This window comes from Zalophus californianus, chromosome 6 (genome assembly GCF_009762305.2).
Source record: "Zalophus californianus isolate mZalCal1 chromosome 6, mZalCal1.pri.v2, whole genome shotgun sequence".
Taxonomy (NCBI): Eukaryota; Metazoa; Chordata; class Mammalia; order Carnivora; family Otariidae; genus Zalophus; species Zalophus californianus.
The window spans coordinates 84,892,929-84,912,785 of record NC_045600.1 but is presented as its reverse complement, the minus strand read 5'-3'; the positions used below and the strand labels follow the sequence as shown (position 1 = coordinate 84,912,785).

Genomic DNA, 19,857 nt, shown 5'->3' with positions numbered 1-19,857 from the left:
GACTCTATTAAGTGTTGATTTACTTATATCCTATTTCTAAATACTTCTTGGTTGATGAGAGGGAAGAAAAATTTTGAAACCTACCTGAATAATTTCCATTCAGTACTTTTATGTCTCTATATAAGGACATTGATATCTGAATCACAAGAACTTGGAATTATCTCATTCAGTTCCATCCATTTTACAGATGAGAAAACCGAGGACTGTTTAGTGCAATAACTTTGACACACATCCAAGCCCTCTGAAAAATAACAAAATTGCTCATCTGTTTCAGGAGGACTTTCAAGTAGAGGTACTAGTGGAATATCCTTTGCGTTGTCTGGTATTGGTTGCCCAGGTTGTTGCTGAGATGTGGCGAAGAAATGGGCTCTCTCTCATTAGCCAGGTATGGCAAGGCCTGTTTACATTTATGAGTGTGTTCTATTTCTGATCATTTTTTCTTTAATTTTACCTTGTGTCCCTGGATTTTGCTATTTACTTTCTGTTCTCTTATATAAACTCAGAATTGAAAGTTCTAGTAACCATATAGACATTTGTTGTTTTATCCTATTGAGTGGCTAGATTCAGTGAAAGCCAGTAGAAACCTGTCCATTAATATAGGTCTTTTCTGAAGATTTCCTTACTTGGGGACCTGTAGTCTTTTTTTTTTTTTTTAAGATTTTATTTATTTATTTGGCACAGAGAGAGAGCATGAGCAGGGAGGAGGAGCCAGGGGAGGGGGAGAGGCAGGCTCCCCTGCTGAGCAGGGAGCCCAAAGTGGGACTTGATCCCAGGACTCTCGGGATCATGACCTGAGGTGAAGGCAGATGCTTAACTGGCTGAGCCACCCAAGCGCCCCCCCACCATTCTTAATTGAAGGCTCCCTGAACAATTTTTCCTTCCATTCTAAAGCAAATAAAGAGGAATGCTTTTCCTAAAAGGTGGGAAACTGGACTTGTAAAGCTACAACTTGGGAGATAAATGGCGTTATGATTGTAGAAACTGGTTTACTTTTATTGAAATGGGCATTTTTTTTTAAGAGAGGGAGATACGACTTTATTAGAAAAATAAAAAAATAAAAACAACTGAGGTGATGAGTTGGTCCTTAACAGATGCCTTGGTGGATGAGGCTGCTCTTGGCTGCACTGGCCTTCTCCTGTTCCCGCCGCCATGCAGGGTCCAACTCAAAGCAGTGCCATAGCTGCAGGGTCTCATCTGCTGCTGCTGAGTCCATGGTGGCCCCATCTGGGGTTATGGTCAGACTTAGGACCCGGGCAATGTGACCTTTAAGCTCAGCCACATTGGCCATGGTTGGGTACTTCCAAATAACCAACTGGTTCTGGGCAAAGTCATGGCCTGAGATGAGCTCCTTGTAGTGGGGAGACCAGAGGATGGAGCACACCTGGGATTGAGCATCCACAGCACTCAGGCCCCAGAGCAGACATTCCAGATTCGAATGTATCGGTCGCTGGTGCCCCCTCCAGTTGCCAGGACATTGGGCTGCCAGGGACACCAAGCTACAGCCTTGACATCCCCTTGATGCTGGGTGAATGTCTGCAGGAGAACCTAGACACCCTCTCTAGGAGCACTAGGCCACACATTGACCAAGTTATCGTTGCCACCGCTGGCCAAATGTTGGCCATCTGGGGCCCAGTGCAGCCCACACCTCCTGGCTGTGGCCACTCAGTGTGGCCACATGGTGTTCTGCCACCCGAACATCATGGTGGTGGATGTGGCCAGAATGTGAGCCACTGGACACGATATATCTATTCTAACACAGGGAGCTCACACGGGCAGAATGACTGGTCATGTTTCGAAGCCACTTCTGCTGCCGCACATCCCACAGCTGCACCTCCACACTGCCGCGTAGTTGCCTTCTTTGATCCAGGCCACAGAAGATATATAGTCCCCAGGCTGCTCCATTTGCAGCAGCTGCAAGATGTCACCAGAGCTAGCACTCCACAAGTACACACTATTGTCCAACGCCACAGCCAGTACATTCCCAGAGCTCCAGTCCACAAGGTTCAGGTAGTAGTCATTCCAGATTTCAGGGGCGTCCACAATTCGGTCTGGCAGGGAAGGAATGTAACCACAGGTCTTCCGGCTGGAGCCAGGCGTGGCCTTCTGGCTGTAAAGCACTTTCAGTCTGTTCTGGTAACCCTCTGGGGCATTTTGTGGTTTTCCACTGACCCGAAGGATCTTGGCTTCCTCCACATCAAAACTGTTCAGGTTCAAAGCCCAGGCTTTCTGATGTTCCTTCTTGGTGGGCATCTGGCTGTCTCCAGGCTGGTTTTCTTTGCTCAGGAGGAAACTGGCCACCTCCATCTGGGAAGCACTGCAATGGGGGATATAGCGGTCACCACCAGGTTTGCTGGGAGTGGTCTGAGCCTTGGAGCTGGATTTGCCGGGAGTTCGGCCTGGGGTCCTGCCAGTGCTGCCTGCATGGGTGAGGGAGCCGGCCCTGCAGCTTCCTTAGCTTTGCGCTGCCAGCGCGCGGTGGGTGCATTGGGGATAGGTGCGTCCAGTTGCAGCGGCGAGTGCAGGTCACTCTCGAACACAAACTGCGCCATGTCTGCAGAGGGAGGGGTCCTTGAAGTGGGTGCCCGCCGAGTCCTTCAGCCCCCAGCAGTTTCCAATCCCAGAACGACTCTGAAGTGCGCATTTTTAACTTAGAGGAAATAAATTATTTCATTGTTGAGTAATAATTAATATAGAGCATTTTAAACTCAAGTATTTTCATGCATATTTCCTTCAAAAATCTCACAAATCCCTTAAAATAATTCATAGATTTACAATTTTTTTCCCACTAAGGAGTTCTTGGAATTTTTAGTTTTGAGAAAGTTTTAGAAATAGTTTTTGTTGAGAATTCTGTTTAAAATAAAATAATTCTTGTAGTTTCTATTCTACCTTTTATTTTATAGGTATTTTATTACCAAGATGTTAAGTGCAGAGAAGAAATGTATGATAAAGATATCATTATGCTTCAGGTACCTATTGAAATTACTTTGGATATTTATATCTTAACTTTCCTTCTTAGATCCCTTGTAATGAGAAAAGATACTATAATTATTTTTAACTTTATTTAAAATTTTCTCACTGTTAAAACGGAATATGGCATCATAAAAACGGAAGGGACTACTACATTATCTTCTGCAGACTTTATACTATTTCTGACAGTCCTACTAGAGACAAATGTTTCTTCATTTAATACATGTAGAACTGTGATGCTGCATTTCTTTCACAGATTGGTGCATCTTTAATGGATCCCAATAAGTTCTTGTTACTGGTACTTCAGAGGTATGAACTTGCTGATGCTTTTAATAAGACTATATCCACAAAAGACCAGGTAAGCACCAGAAACAGACATGTGAATTAATTCCAAAGGAAATATTTTTGTTAACAATTTTAATCATATTTAGGATTTTTTATCTTTAGGTATATTTCCAAAAATCACACATATACATACAACATGCATATATATCTACATATGCACACATATACTCTTTATAAAAATTTAGAATATAGGGGTGCCTGGGTGGCTCAGTTGGTTGAGTGACTGCCTTTGGCTCAGGTCGTGATCCTGGAGTCCCTGGATCGAGTCCCACATCGGGATCCCTGCTCAGCGGGGAGTCTGCTTCTCCCTCTGACCCTCCCCCCTCTCATGTGCTCTCTCTCTCACTCTCTCTCTCAAATAAATAAATAAAAATCTTTAAAAAAATTTTTAGAATATATAGATTAATAATAAGAAGAAAAATAACATGAAACAGTCTGCCTCCTAGAAATCACTTTTTTTTTTTAATGTTGTTAGTTAACATATAGTGCAATATTGGTTTCTGGAGTAGAATTCACTGATTCATCACTTATATACAACACCCAGTGCTCATCACAAGTGCCCTCTTTAATACCCATCACCCATCTAGCGCATCCCCACCCACCTCCCTCCATCAACCCTTCATTTGTTCTCTGGCGTTACGAGTCAATTATGGCGGGGTGCCTGGGTGGCTCGGTTGGTTAAGCATCGGCCTTTGGCTCAGGTCATGATCCCAGGGCCCTGGGATCAAGCCCCGCATTGGGCTCCCTGCTCAGCAGGGAAGTCTGCTTCTCCCTCTCCTGCCTACTGTTCCCCCTGCTTGTGCTCTCTCCCACTCTCTCTGTCAAATAAATAAAATCTAAAAAAAAAAGTCACTTATGGCTCGTTTCCCTCTCTCCTTTTCTTTTCCCCCTTCCCATATGCTTATCTGTTTTCTTTCTTAAATTCCACATATGAGTGAGATCATATGGTATTTGTCTTTCTCTGACTGACTTATTTCTCTTAGCATAATACACTTTAGCTCCATCCACATTGTTGCAAATGGCAAGATTTCATTCTTTTTGATGACTGAATAATATCCCATGGTGTGTGTGTGTGTATATACACACACACACACCACATCTTCTTTATCCATTCATCAGTCGATGGACATTTGGGCTCTCTCCACAGTTTGGCTATTGTTGATAATGCTGCTATAAACATCGGGGTGCATATACCCCTTCAAATCTGTATTTTTGTATCCTTTGGGTTAGTGCAGTTGCTGGATCATAGGGTATTTCTATTTTTAACTTTTTGAGGAACCTCCAAACTGTTCTCCAGAGTGGCTGTACCCATTTGCATTCCCACCAACAGTGCAAGAGAGTTCCCCTTTCTCCACATCCTTGCCAACACCCGTTGTTTCTTGTGTTAATTTTAGCGATTCTGACAGGTGTGAGGTGGTATCTCATCATGGTTTTGATTTGTATTTCCCTGATGATGAGTGATGTTGGGCATCTTTTCATGTTTCTGTTAGCCATCTGGTTGTCTTCTTGGAAAAGTGTCTATTCATGTCTTCTCTCCATTTCTCAACTGGATGATTTGTTTTTTGGGTGTCGAGTTTGTTAAGTTCTTTATAGATTTTGGATACTAACCCTTTATCAGATATGTCGTTTGCAAATATCCCATTCCAAAAACTGCCTTTTAGTTTTGTTGATTGTTTCTTTCGCTGTGCAGAAGCTTTTTATCTTGATGAAGTCCCAGTAGTTCATTTTTGTTTTTGTTTCCCTTGCCTTTGGTGACTATGGCTGAGGTCAAAGAGATTTCTGCCTGTGTTCCCCTCTAGGATTTTGATGATTTCCTGTCTCATATTAAGGTCTTTCATCCATTTTGAATTTATTTTTGTGTATGGTGTACGAAAGTGATCCAGTTTCATTCTTCTGCATGATGCTGTCCAGTTGCCCTAACATCATTTGTTGAAGAGACTATCTTTTTTCTATTGGATATTCTTTCCTGCTCTGTTGAAGATGAGTTGACCGTAGAGTTGAGGGTCTATTTCTGGGTTCTCTATTCTGTTCCGTTGATCTGTGTGTCTGTTTTTGTGCCAATACCATACTATCTTGATGACTACAGGTTTGTAATACAGCTTGCAATCCGTAATCGTGATGCCTCCAGTTTTGTTTTTCTTATCTTTTTTTTTTTTTAAAGATTTTATGTATTTGACAGAGAGAGACACAGCGAGAGAGGGAACACAAGCAGGGGGAGTGGGAGAGGGAGAAGCAGGCTTCCCGCGGAGCAGGGAGCCCAATGCGGGCCTTGATCCCAGGACCCTGGGATCATGACCTGAGCCGAAGGCAGATGCTTAACAACTGAGCCACTCAGGCGCCCCTCCGGTTTTGTTTTTCCTTTTTAGAATTGCTTTGGCTCTTCAGGGTCTTCTGTAGTTCCATACAAATTTTAAGATCGTTTGTTCTAGCTCTGTGAAAAATGCTTGTGGTATTCTGTAGGTGTTGCATTAAATGTGTAGATTGCTTTGGGTAGTATAGACAGTTTAACAGTGTTTGTTCTTCTAATCCATAAGCATGGAATGCTTTTCCATTTCTTTATGTCCTCTTCAGTTTCTTTCATAAATGTTCTATAGTTTTCAAAGTACACATCTTTTACTTCTATAGTTAGATTTATTCCTAGGTATCTTCTTGTTTGTGGTGCAGTTGCAGATGGAATCGATTCCTTGATTTCTTTTTCTGCTGCTTCATTATTGGTGTGTGGAAATGCAACAGATTTCTGCCATTGATTTTACATCCTGTGACTTTGCTGAATTTAGAAATGATCACTTTTTAAGTTTTGGTGTCTTGTTTTTAAACCAAATTGGATCATTTTGTATGTGCTTTTTTGTAATTTGCTTTCTCTTCTTAATGAGATTATGCTATATTTTTTCTTGTCATTAAATACATAACCACATCATTTTTTACATCATAATTTTTAATGGCTGTATATTATTGCACTGTATGATTGCATTATACCTTAGTCCCCTATTGCTAAAGAGGTTTTCTAGTTTTTTTGGTCTCAGAAACATCTCTGGACCTCACAGTTTAAACACTTACCTAATTATTTTGTTAAGTTTTTAAAAGTGGATTTGCTGAAGAAAACATGTGCTCTTTCTTAAGACTTTTTTTTTCTTAAGACTCTTAAAAGTTACTCAGATTTACACTCTTTAGCAGTATGTACATCTGTAATGGCGCTGGTATTTTTAGTCTTCGTTGATGCAGTAGGTGAGAGCTGGTCTTTCATTTGTAGGTGTAGTTCTTTAATTAGCAGTGAGGCTGATCATGTTTTCATGATTACTGGCCTTTTTCTCCCCCTTTCTGATAATAAATTATCAGATTTATGATAATAAATTATCTTTCTAGTCCTTCTGATAATAAATTATCTTTCTGATAATAAATTATCTTTCTAGTCCTTCATCCTTTTTCTGGTTTTGTCAAAATTCCTTATTTAGTAAGGATATTCTTCATTTATTGTATTGTTACATTTTTCACAATTTATTATTTGTTGTCCTATACAGTTTCATCATCCTTCATTGCTTTAAAATTTGATACAAACTTATAAATTAGTCCTTACCTACTTTGAATTTATGAATTTATTTTATGCTTTCACATTAGAAGTTAGTTGCAAAGAACCAAAGAATAGGATATAAAATACAAAGCTAATTTTCAGTCATGTTTTATACTCAATGTAAAAATGAGTATCTAATTTGCTACATTGCTTAAATAAGAGATGTGTTAAGGAAAGCTGCTGTCACCATAGTTGGTATCTATTATTTGAAGCCACTGTCTTACCAACCCAGATAAGAAGGAAGTCATTAGAATTAGTGTGTTGACTTAAGGCTCTATGGTAATGATAATGAAAACAATAATATTTTTATTGAGTTATTATTTGCCAGGTATTGTGAACCTTGTGGAATTTGATGTCAAAAAAGGAAATTATTCACCTAATAATCTGTTGTAGTCTGGAGGAACATACTGGACTGCATGGGCCATGAGCCTGATCCAGAAATGTATGTTTTATGAAAGCTTTTGGTTCATATGTAACTAATTTATTCTTTTTTGATTTAATAGGATTTGATTAAACAATATAATACATTAATAGAAGAAATGCTTCAAGTCCTCATCTATATTGTAGGTAAGATTAAAACATGTTTGAAATAGGATATGAGTTCTTTTTAGAGAAAACGTTAATAAAAACTGGAATTTATCATTTTACTCTCTTCCCAAACATAGCGTAGAATATTAATGTGACTAATATGATTGATATGTTTAGAAACCCAGCTTTTAAAAAAGCACAGCTCTGTTATATCTTTATTTTTCAGTACCTGATTTACAATTGTTTGGTCTTGTTTATAGAGGTCTGGAATACAATTATCCTACTTAGAAATATGGATGAAAAATATCTGTACATTGCTGAAAATCTTATTTATATATGAAATTTCAGGTCTAAGTAAAATATATTTTCATTGTGTCATTCTATTAAATTACTTTGTGCAATACTGGCCATACTTTTATTTTTTTATGTTCGTTTTATAGTCTTTATTGATTTTATCAGCTAGTAGTTCTTAACTTCTCATTCTGGCTCCTGTTTCTTTACTGCAGCAGACACGGCTTTATATTAGTAGTTCCTAGTGAGGATTCTAGCCATTAGTTAAATCTGAAAACATGGGTTCATTTTACTTGTTGTGAAAGAATTAGTTACTGATTGGCTGCTTGTCTCAGCAGGAAGTATGATAAACCTTAATTGCTAAATGAGATACACATGTGTAAAAGATTTTTAAATTAATGCTATATTTTATTAAATTTTAAAAACTTGAGGGGAATTTTAATGTTTGTTCTTGGAATACTATATGAAGAATTTCTAGTACTGTATTAAATATTTGCTATTTTATATTTTTACTGTTTTATTATTGCTACTGTTATTTTTCTGTTATTGTATTTATCCAGATTTATTGGGTTTTTCCTCCTATGTGATTTGATTCTTGGTTGATACTTGCTATATTCTTAAGTATAATAAGTTCATTACTTTCAGGAGTCGACATTTAATATATATCAATATATATGTGTAAGTAATATATATGTAATTATATAATATTCTATAGTAATTACATATTGTATTGTTATACATTATATTATTATACTTCCGTTATTTATAATATATTAACTGTCAAGAGCATGCCATCTATATTCTTTGGGTCTCAGATTCCTGATTTGCAAAATTAGAAGCTAATCTGTATGATCTCTAAAGTTCCTTCTAGCGCTGTACTTCTAGGGAATGTTGTTTTAGGTGAAAGAAAATTGAAAGTTACAAAGTGCTTTACGAATGTTAAGGGGAATGATCTGTTTGAAATGAATTCACTTCACAAAAAGTCATTCTTTGGCTAATGTGTAGAATTTATCAAATCTCTTAGGCAAAAGTTTCCTATCTTTAAAATAACCTTGTTATAAATATCATAGGACTTTTTATATACGGTGTAGTATTGAAAATCAGTGGTGACATAAGGCCAGTTACCATAGTAGGCCTTCTTAAGGCAATTAGAATTAGATGATATGACACCAATGAAGTTCCCATAGTTAACTTAGCTATATTTTCTCTCTCCATTTGGCAGTTTATTGAGATGAAAAATGGAAATGTGATCATGTGGGCATTTTAGCAACACCAGTCATTCCTGATACATATTAAGTATTTTGTTTTTGAGTTTTCACTTTGTTCTTTCATAAAATAACAAGTAGAGACAAAATTGAGGAAGATCTTGAAAGAAAAGCTATTGTTCAACAGTGGCCACTGCTTTTTCAATGCTTTGTTTTCTGATTTAGAAACACATGCTAATTTAATTGAGGGGCCTTGTTTATAATGTGTGTGTGTACCTCTGTGTGTTTGTGTGTGTATAAATTACAAGAAAGCCTGTGTTTTTAGATCTCTTCATTTTTCTTCCTCTGGCTTTTACATACAGAATTTTATTCAGATTTTCGAACATGTGCCAATAATTTTTGTTCCCTTTCTCATGGACTTACTGCATTGTTCTGTGTATAAGTGTTCCTGGTAGAAGAGATTTGAATAGAAAATAATTAGTTTACTGTTTCTTTTCATTGTTTGTATTAGGAGAGCGTTATGTACCTGGAGTGGGAAATGTGACCAAAGAAGAGGTCACAATGAGAGAAATTATTCACTTGCTTTGTATTGAACCCATGCCACATAGTGCAATTGCCAAAAATTTACCTGAGAATGTAAGTCCGATATTGTTTTTTACTCCATTCGCCTTAAGATGGGATTTTTTTTTCTTTTTTGTTAATTGGAAACTACTTTGAAGTTTGAGGAAAATCTTTTTGGCAAATTTTCCTGATCTAAACTTTAATTCTGGACTTTGGGACATTAGGAAACATTTAAGAAACATAGCTATTTGGAAAACATCTTAGAACAAGAAACTCCCTTTTTGTTTACCTTAAAATAAAATTTCTCCAGAGAAAAAGGGAGCTCCCTGAAATACTATTTGGGTAGTTTGTTAGTCTGGATCTTCCAAAAAGCAGATGTCAAGCCAAAACATGTAAGAATTTATTAGGAATGATGCCTATGAGAGAAAATGGTGAGGGAGTTTGAAAAGCTGGGGGAGCCATGAGACTGTCAGGCGAGGCTGATTTCAGGTGAAGGAAGGAAGAAAGGGTAGATAGAAGCATTCTAGACCACTAGGTAATCTACTCCAGGCTTGATGTCTTCCCCTGTATCCCAGAGTGAGCCTGCGTTAGTATCTCTGCTGCCTCTACCTGAGGCCTGCAGGGTGCAATCTCAGGGCCACCACAGGTGATACTTATGTTTTTGTATATACTGATTATAGAAGTAATAGTCCTAAAGATTATGAGTCTCATATTTTTTCTCCTGAGATTTAATTATGAATTAGAACAATGATTCTTAAAAGAGAATTAGACTTATCTACTATCAAGGTGTTCTAGAGAAGTAGAATAGAGATAAGCTTGGACTATTGGTCATTTTTCCCAAAAAATATTTGTATCTTTTTCCAGTTTCATTGTTAACTGATTCTCAAGCTAACCATTTGGCATAACACCTTCATAATTTCTGCATATCTATCTACCAGTTTTATAATTATTAATACATTTTAAGATTAACTTTTTTTTTTAAAGATCTTTATTTATTTGACAGACAGAGACACAGCGAGAGAGGGAATACAAGCATGGGGAGTGGGAGAGGGAGAAGCAGGCTTCCCATGGAGCAGGGAGCCCGACGCGGGGCTCCATCCCAGGACCCTGGGATCATGACCTGAGCCGAAGGCAGGCACCTAACAACCGAGCCACCCGGGCGCCCCAAGATTTAACTTACTTTTTTAAGGATTTATTTATTGGGGCGCCTGGGTGGCTCAGTCATTAAGCGTCTGCCTTCGGCTCAGGTCATGATCCCAGGGTCCTGGGATCGAGCCCCGCGTCGGGCTCCCTGCACCGTGGGAAGCCTGCTTCTCCCTCTCCCACTCCCCCTGCTTGTGTTCCTCTCTCGCTGTGTCTCTGTCTGTCAAATAAATAAATAAGATCTTTAAAATAAATAAATAAATAAATAAAGATTTATTTATTTGAGAGAAAGCCAGGAGCACAAGAGTGGGGGGAGGGGCAGATGGAGAGAATCCTCAAGCAGACTCCCTACTGAGTGTGGAGCCCAATGTGGGGCCCAGTCTCATGACCTATGAGATCATGACCTGAGCTGAAATCAAGAGTCAGATGCTCAACTGATTGAGCTACCCAGGCGCCCCTAACTTATATTTTTTCTTAGCATCTTTCTAGGCAGTACTATCAGTGAAATAGTAGGTTTAGATTCTAGATTTTTTTTCCTAATTCATTTTAAAATAAGTGAGTAACTATTCAAAATTTTAAAAATACGTAACTGTGTGCAACCTAAAATAATTTCACATACCACTAGTGATACACATACCATACTTTGCAAAAAGAAATCTTTAGGGCATATCCTAACTTCATTGCTTACCCCAAGTGCATTATTTTTAAAAGAGGTTAAATATCATAATTTTTGCAAAACTATAGGAATCTGTGAGCTTGCTTTAGTATCTTGACTATGTTCTTATCCTGATTTTAAGTGACTTCATAAAAAAAATAATATTTCTTGATTAAGGAAAAGTTCCAGCCAGTCAGAAAATTATTATAATGCAGAAGCCAGAATACATTTGGGCATCTACAGGTGTTTTGCTGTAGATCCCATTTATTTTATAACCTTAGTTTTAGGTGTTGGTACAGCATGGACATGTGCTTAAATGATGTGGATGATGAACATATTACATAAAGGAAAGCTCTTTTTCTTTGAACTGTTGGGCAGGTATGTGTGTGTGTGTGTGTGTGTGTTTCTATATGTACACGTATATTAGGGCAAACTGAGATAAAATTTCTTCCATGAGTAGTTTATTTATAGATTTTATTTCTCTTTAGAAATTGATTCCTCAAAACAAAGCTAATTGGTTTCAGACCTAATTTTTTATATTGGAAGTTGATTTTTTTTTATTGCTTACAAAATACTTCAAGAATGCTGTTGAAATGTATTTCAGTTCACAGTAAGAGAAGGAAAAGTCATAACATGAAGGTAAAAATGACAAAAATATTGTTTCAACAGGAAAATAATGAAACTGGCTTAGAGAATGTCATTAACAAAGTGGCCACATTTAAGTAAGTACTTAATATTTCTGCTTATTCTGAGAGATAGACCAGTCTTTGTTCTTGTATTTTGGATACTTTGTAGAAGCTCTGAAGTCCCTCCCTGAGCTCCCAAGAACAAGATGGAATACCCATTAGAAGGAGTGAAAGTGAGAGGCACACAGTAAGCATTTAGTATGTGTTTGTTGAAGAAATGAGTATCTTTAACAGGTGTATGAGAAATACTCATTTAGATATTAAATGACATAGATAGTAAGTACAGTTGACCCTTCAACACAGATTTGAATAGCATGAGTCCACTTACACATCAAGTTTCTACAGTACAGTACTGGAGGGTATTTTCTCTTCCTTATGATTTTCTTAATAACATTTTCTTTCCTCCAGCTTACTTTATTACACAAATATGGTGTATAATACATTTAACATACAAAATATATATATTAATCAACTGTTTAGGTTATTAGTAAGGTTCCTCGTCAGTAGTAGGCTATTGATAGTTGAGTTTTTGATTGATAAAAGAAATAGAAGATGAACAAACAAATGGAAAGATATTCCATGCTCATGGATTGGAAGAATTAATATTATTAAAATGTGCAAATTATTCAAAGCAATCTGTAGATTCAGTGCAATCCCTATCAAAATACCAACAGCATTTTTCACAGAACTAGGACAAATAATACATTTGTATGAAACCACAAAAACCCCAGATAGCCAAAGAAATCTTGAGAAAGAAGAACAAAGCTGGAGGTGTTACAATTCCAGATTTCAAGACATACTACAGAGCTATAGTAATCAAAATTGTATGGTCAGATTGGTTAAAATCAAAAAAACAAGAAACAGCAAGTGTTAGTGAGGATGTGGAGAAAAAGGAAACTTCTCACACTGTTGATGGGAATGCAAACTGGTGCAGCCACTCTGGAGAACATTTTGGAGTTTCCTCAGAAAGTTAAAAGTCAAACTACCCTATGATCCAGTAATCGCACTACTGGGTATTTACCCAAAAAGTACAAAAACACTAATTCAAAGGAACACATGCACCCCGTTGTTTATTGCAGCATTATTTACAATAGCCAAATTATGGAAGCAGCCCAAGTGTCCATCCATAGATGAATGGATAAAGAAGAGGTGGTATATATTATACAATGAAACATTATTCAGCCATAAGAAAGAATGAAATCATGCTGTTTGCAGCAACATAGCTGGAGCTGGAGAGTATAATGCTAAGCAAAATAAGTCAATCAGAGAAAGACAGATACCATATAATCTCACTCATATGTGGAATTTAAGAAACAGAACAAATGAACAGAGGGGGAAAAAAGAGAAACCAAGAAACAGATTCTTGAAAATAGAGAACAAACTGGTAGTTGCCAGAGGGGAGATTGGTGGGGGGATGGGTGCACTTGTGATGAGCACTAGGTGTTGTGTGGAATTGTTGAATCACTATATTTTACACCTGAAACTAATATAACACTGTTAACTATACTGAAATTAAACGAATAATAATAATAAAAACCGGTATGCTACTGGCGCAGAAACAGGCACATAGATCAGTGGAATAGAACAGAGATCCCAGAAGTAAACCCACAATTATATGGTCAGTTAAGCTATGGCAAAGAAGGCAAGAATATGCAATGGGGAAAACACAGTCTCCTCATAAATGGTACCGGGAAAAAAAATTGGACAACTCCATGTGAAAGAATGAAACTGGACCACCTATTAACACCATACACAAAAATAAACCCAGCGTGAATTAAAGACTTAATGTGAGACCTAAAGCCATAAAAATCCTAGAAGAGAACACAGGCAGTAATTTCTCTGACATTGGCCGTAGCAGCATTTTTCTAAATGTCTCCTGACAAGTGAAACAAAAGCAAAAATAAACTATTGGGACTACATTAAAATAAAAACCTTTTGCACAGTGAAGGAAACCATCAACAAAACAAAAAGGCAACATACTGAATGGGAGATTTTATAATTCTTTGATTCTTTGAGATACATGAAATGGAAATAAGATTTTAAGTGGATTAATTATTAAAATTCAAAAAATTCCTACTGGTAATGAATTTCTACTTTCTATAGTATTATAGTCATAAATTAGTGGTTTAAAATAACTTTTAAAATAAGATATAGCTTTTTTATGGTTTAATAATACTCAATAACGTATTTCACTTAAAAATTCAATAGAAACCAAAAGCTGTTTAGTGTGCTGAACAAATACGATGTATTCCTTTTGGCTTTGATCCTTTTCCTTATAGTGCTGTATGAAGGATTCAACACTTTTTTCTTTTCTTTTTTTTTAAGATTTATTTATTTATTAGAGCATGTGGGGGGGGAGGGGCAGAGGGAGACAGAGAATCTCAAGCAGACTCCCCGCTGAGCACGAGCCCAGCAAGGGGCTCCATCTCATGACCCTGAGATCATGACCTGAGCCAAAATTAAGAGTTTGGACGCTTAATTGAGCCACCCAGGTGCCCCAACACTGTATTTTCATCTCCAGTCTGATATCTCACTACCATTTTAGAAAGCCTTAGCAAATTAAGTAGGGCATCAATCAAATGAGGTCTGTATAATATAAAATAAGTTTCCTCAGATTTATTTAAATTTCTTAATTATGAAACACAACTTGGCTGTTATAAGGACTTTGAGCTTGCAGTGTAGGTTTTTAGTTTTACTGTTGGAATGAAATTAGTCATTTCAGTTTAAGCAAGCTAATTGATAAATGATTGTATTTCTTCTAGATTTTGACAGTTTAATTTTTAGGTTCTTATTTTCAGTATTTTATACTACAAGAACACCACAGTTAATCTCTGTATTTTCTGTTCAGGAAACCAGGTGTGTCAGGCCATGGAGTTTATGAACTGAAAGATGAATCATTGAAAGACTTCAATATGTACTTTTATCATTATTCCAAAACACAGCATAGCAAGGTAGGAAAGATATGCTTTTCAGTAAATAAGCCTAAAATGCTTTATGGTTTCTAACTCCATAGAAAATTTCCTGGTTTTTATGTAGTTTCATACTGGTTCTCACTAATAGAGGCCATTATCTCACCCAAGAAATTAAAATTGAATCAGTAATGTTATCTAGTGTACAGGCAGTATTTAAATTTTTCTGATTTACCAGCAATATCCTTTATCACTGTCTCATGGGGAGGAGGATTCAGTCAAGAATACTGCACTTCATTTGGTGTCATGTTTCTGTAATCTCTTTTCATTTAGGGTAGTCTTTTTGCCTGTTTAGTCTCTCATAATATTGCCATTTCTGTAGAGTATGGACTACTGATCTTTTAGAATATCCTACATTATGAATGTGCCTGATTATATTCTCATGGTTAGATTCAAGTTAAACTTTTTGGGGCAAGAATATTATATAGGTAATATATTGTATCACATCAGTAGGCGCATGTCTATTTGTCCCCTTAAGGGTAATGTTAAGTTTGATCACTTAGGGTGATGTCTGGACTTGTCCTTATAAATATGATTGAATAATTTCCAGCCCATAGTACGATGCCCTGAATATATAATAGGCACTAAATGAACCTTGTTGACCAAAAGAATGGGGAGTAAAATCTTGAGGAGAGATGTTACTCATCTGGTTTGCAGTTGCTTTCCCTAGGACAGTCATTTTATTTCTGGCACAAGGTAACATTTTGAATACATACTTAGTATGTATTTTGGTAGGCTCCTGGATCTTTCCTGCCTGCTTCAAAGTATTCCCTTTGTTTAATGCTTGCCAAGCAGTATATTTAAAGTTACTCTTTTTTTCTTTTTAAATACACAGGCGGAACATATGCAGAAAAAAAGGAGAAAACAAGAAAACAAAGATGAAGGTAAAAAGTGAGATTCCGAATTGACTCATTTTTTTAAGATTTTATTTTTTTATTTTGAGGGAGAGTGAGCAGGGAGAGGGGCAGAGGGGGAAGGAGAGAGGCAAGCAGACCCCGCTCCGAGTGCACAGCCTGATGCACGGCTCGATCTCACAACCCTGAGATCATAACGTGAGCCAAAATCAAGAGTCAGACGCTTAACCAGCTGAACCTCCCAGGCGCCCCTGAATTGACTCATTTTGACTATTTTCTGTGGTTTTTGTATCAGCAAAGCATATAGTGTTTTTCATCTTTGTTTTTGTTGTTTTTTAAGAGTGGGCAACTAATGGAAGTGCAAAGAACCCTTTAATTCTTGCCCTCACATTAAGTTATGGCTTACATCAATGGGGACAGAATTTTTAAATTTATAGCAATTAGAGTCTATTTTGGGTGATTAATATAGTGACTTATATTTCCCTTGACATTGATGTGTTCACTGTTCTAAAGGTAACAAAAATCATGTGTTGTTGCGTGTAATATGATTTTGACATATGCAATTTAGCATGTAGGATAACCTAAATAAAAATATACTTGTTTGTCTCTTCTGCTATCCATCTTCCACTCACTACAGCATTACCACCACCACCACCTCCTGAATTCTGCCCGGCTTTCAGCAAAGTGGTTAACCTTCTCAATTGTGATATCATGATGTACATTCTCAGGATCATATTTGAGCGGGCAATTGACACAGATTCTAACTTGTGGACTGAAGGAATGCTTCAGATGGTATGTATACTTGAAATATTTTTTCTACTTCTAATATTGTCTCTACATCGTAGGGTTTATGAGGAGCCAGGGAAAAGAAGATCTTTGGTCTAACTTTGTAACTTCAGTCAGACCCACACTAGAGCACCTGAGACCTGGGGGTCATTAAAAATAGTTTAGATGTGGCATAGACTTTCTTAGTCATACAGTCTCATGTTTTAGTATCCTTACTCTTGAGAACCATTTATACTGGGGAAAAAAAAAATAAAAAGCTTGCCCTACTAATAATAAATCGGTATATCCTTATTACATCATAATTTTCTACATTTCTTATTTTACTTGTATTATGAGCAAGTAGTGATTTGAAGACAGACTTGAATCTTGGGTTACCCTATTTAGGAGCAAAGAATAATTTCTCCATTTTACTGGTAAGTGGGTATAAGTATAATTATTTCATAGCGTTTTTATGAGAATTAGCTCATTAAGTAGAAGCGACTATTTTTTCTTGATATTGTTATAGATAAATTACTTAGTAGTGTCATCTTTGGTAGCTATAACTGGGTATTTATTTAACTTAATTTAAAATTTAATTAATTTAATTTAATTAATTTTCTTTCTTCCTTGGCTGTTATTGGTCTGGAGTTTCTAAATGCTGATCATACTGTATGTGTATCTCAATTTTCGTTATAACAATGGTAAATACATGAGTAAAAAATTTCAGGCCATGGGGATATATTTGAAATCAAAGGTTAAAATTTCTCTCCCTACCCCCTAGTGTCCTACCTAGGAAATAAGCACTGTTAAAGGTGTGTATCTTCTGGAAATCATTCCACTTTAGCACATATAGGCCTATTTCATTCTTGATAGATGTTTGCTCCATTGTGTGGATATGTATAGTTTGCTTAACCAGTCTCCTATTAATAGACATTTAGGTTATTTTTAGGTCTCCATATAATAACACTGAAATGAACATCCTTGTACAAATACCTTTGCATACTTGAGTGTATTGTCATACTGATTCCTAATACTAGGTCTGTACCTTTACATTTTTGATAAATATCGTCAAATTGGCCTTCAAAATGTTATACCAATTTACTTTGACATAACCGGTGTGGTGGAAAGTGCCTGTTTCCCAGCACCTCACCCAGCTCTGTATTTTACTAAACTCTAAAAATTTTGCCACTCTAATAGGTGAAAAACAGGATGGTCTTGTTTCAGTTCACATTTCTTCAATTTTAAGTGAGGTTGAACATTTTTCATATGTGTATTTATCATTTCTCTTTCTGTGAACTTCTTGTTTATAACCTTTGCCCCTTTTTTACCTATCAGATTGCTTATTTTTACCTTCATTTAAAATATATTTACCTCCGGAAGCACAGTTTTATAGATCTTTTCATATTCCTTTTTCAGGCATTTCATATTCTGGCATTGGGTTTACTAGAAGAAAAGCAGCAGCTTCAAAAAGCTCCTGAAGAAGAAGTGACATTTGACTTTTACCATAAGGCTTCAAGTATGTTTTAGTATTAATTTTAAGCATAGCTTCAGCTAATTACGAATTTGTAAGTGAAAGTTTAGCTCTTACAGAGTGTTAATCTACCACTCCTTAAACTATAGACAGTTCTGAAATTAAGACTTTTCCTAGCATCTTTAGTTTTTAACTGATGTTTTCAACAATAAAAATATATTTTCAGTCCCCTACTACAATCTTTCTCACTGCTTAACCCCCCCCTTTTTTTGAGTGGGGGATGCATACATTGATAGTTTCTTACTTTCATTCTTTGTCTCAGTATTACAAATATTTGCTTCCTCATCAACCATAACACTCACACTACCCATCTACAGAAGATATTAATGTTCCTGAATATAAAATGATTGTAGACGTCCGAGTGAATGATAGTGTGTTTGTCTTGCACTGTTTTCTTCCTGCAGAACAGGATAGGTTTAGATTAGATTTTTACTAAGATGTATTTATATTTATTTATTACATTAAGACAGTTTCATCAAAGCACATTCCAGGGACATTGATTACGAAACCAGTAGGAGAAAAGCATCTCCTATTCTGTTTACAGACTGTATTTTTTAGGTCCTTGAAGACATCCTAAACCTATTTAGTTTATGGATATAAAAAGCCCCCACTTTCATATTTTTTGGGAGCTTTGGTTCTCATTAACTACTTTTACTAGACAGTGAGCCAAGTGGAGGAAAGGCGGGAGACAGATCATTAAAGGTAGCTTTTATTTAGCAGCCCCAGTGGAAAATATATTAAGAGTTTTAAAATAGTTCAAATTTTTCAAGTTGTTTAATTTAGTATTGAGTACTTCATGTCATTGCAGATTCTTCCATTGAAAAATTAATGTAGTTAAGGGAGTGATTTTGAACTTTGGTTGGCAATGTGAAAAACATAACACTGTAGATTATAATTATAAAGGTTTTTATTTATGATTTGTAACTTTTGTGTTTTAAAAAAGGATTGGGAAGTTCAGCCATGAATGCTCAGAATATACAAATGCTTTTGGAAAAACTCAAAGGAATTCCCCAGTTAGAAGGCCAGAAGGACATGATAACATGGATACTCCAGGTGAACCTGATAAATAAACTGTATCATATCTTGGTTTAAATATTGAAGAATCCTCTGCCTGTAATGTTAAACCATTATTCTCCAGTTATAAAGTCATTTACTACTGATTTCATGGTCACTCACATATTTTCATGTTTTAATGGAAGTTTTTTTTTTTAATAAATTAAGATTTATTTGTGGCATTATTCAGTCAGCATCTGTTGAATGCCTATTATAGTGCCATGGTCATTTCTAGACTCTGAACAACACAGATAAGGTGCTTGCTATGATGGAGAATACACTAGTTGAGGTACAGTCAATGAACAAGAAAAGGATAATTCAGTAGATGAATAGAGGGTAACTTCAGATGGGTAGTCAGAAGGCCTCTTTTGGGGCGCCTGGGTGGCGTAGTCAGTTAAGCATCCAATTCTTGGTTTCGGCTCGGGTCATGATCTCAGGGTTGTGAGATTGAGCCCCGTGTTGGGCCCTGCACTCAGGGTGGAGTCTGCTTGAGAGTCTCTGTCCCTCTCCCTCTGCCCCTCCTGCTTGTTCACATTCTCTCTCTCTCTCTTTCAAGTAAATAATCTTTAAAAAAAAGAAAAGTCCTTATTTAGGAGGTGACATTGAAACTGAATGACATGGAGCCAGACTTACAAAAATCTGGAAGAGCATTCCACAAAAAGGAGACAGCACTGCAAAAGCTCTAAGGTGGCCAGAAAGAAGGCCAGTATGACTGAAGCACAATGAGGGAGGGAGA

At 36.7% G+C, this 19,857-nt stretch overlaps 1 protein-coding gene and 1 pseudogene across 3 annotated transcripts in view; one reads left to right on the top strand and one right to left on the bottom strand.

Moving 5' to 3' along the window:
- The window catches only part of UBR1 (ubiquitin protein ligase E3 component n-recognin 1), a 152,574-nt gene that overhangs the window by 67,676 nt on the left and 65,041 nt on the right, over nt 1-19,857 (top strand). For 2 of the 3 annotated variants that reach the window (XM_027570929.2, XM_027570931.2), the window contains exons 17-27: nt 275-385; nt 2,901-2,966; nt 3,224-3,325; nt 7,384-7,447; nt 9,416-9,540; nt 11,933-11,985; nt 14,798-14,900; nt 15,754-15,802; nt 16,410-16,564; nt 17,954-18,053; nt 19,012-19,121. In XM_027570929.2, the coding sequence (XP_027426730.1) occupies nt 275-385; nt 2,901-2,966; nt 3,224-3,325; nt 7,384-7,447; nt 9,416-9,540; nt 11,933-11,985; nt 14,798-14,900; nt 15,754-15,802; nt 16,410-16,564; nt 17,954-18,053; nt 19,012-19,121 (1,038 nt within the window). The remainder of the gene's footprint in view (nt 1-274; nt 386-2,900; nt 2,967-3,223; nt 3,326-7,383; nt 7,448-9,415; nt 9,541-11,932; nt 11,986-14,797; nt 14,901-15,753; nt 15,803-16,409; nt 16,565-17,953; nt 18,054-19,011; nt 19,122-19,857) is intronic. The other variant, XM_027570930.2, reaches the window with a different exon arrangement.
- Nucleotides 731-2,677, bottom strand: LOC113909592 (annotated as a pseudogene).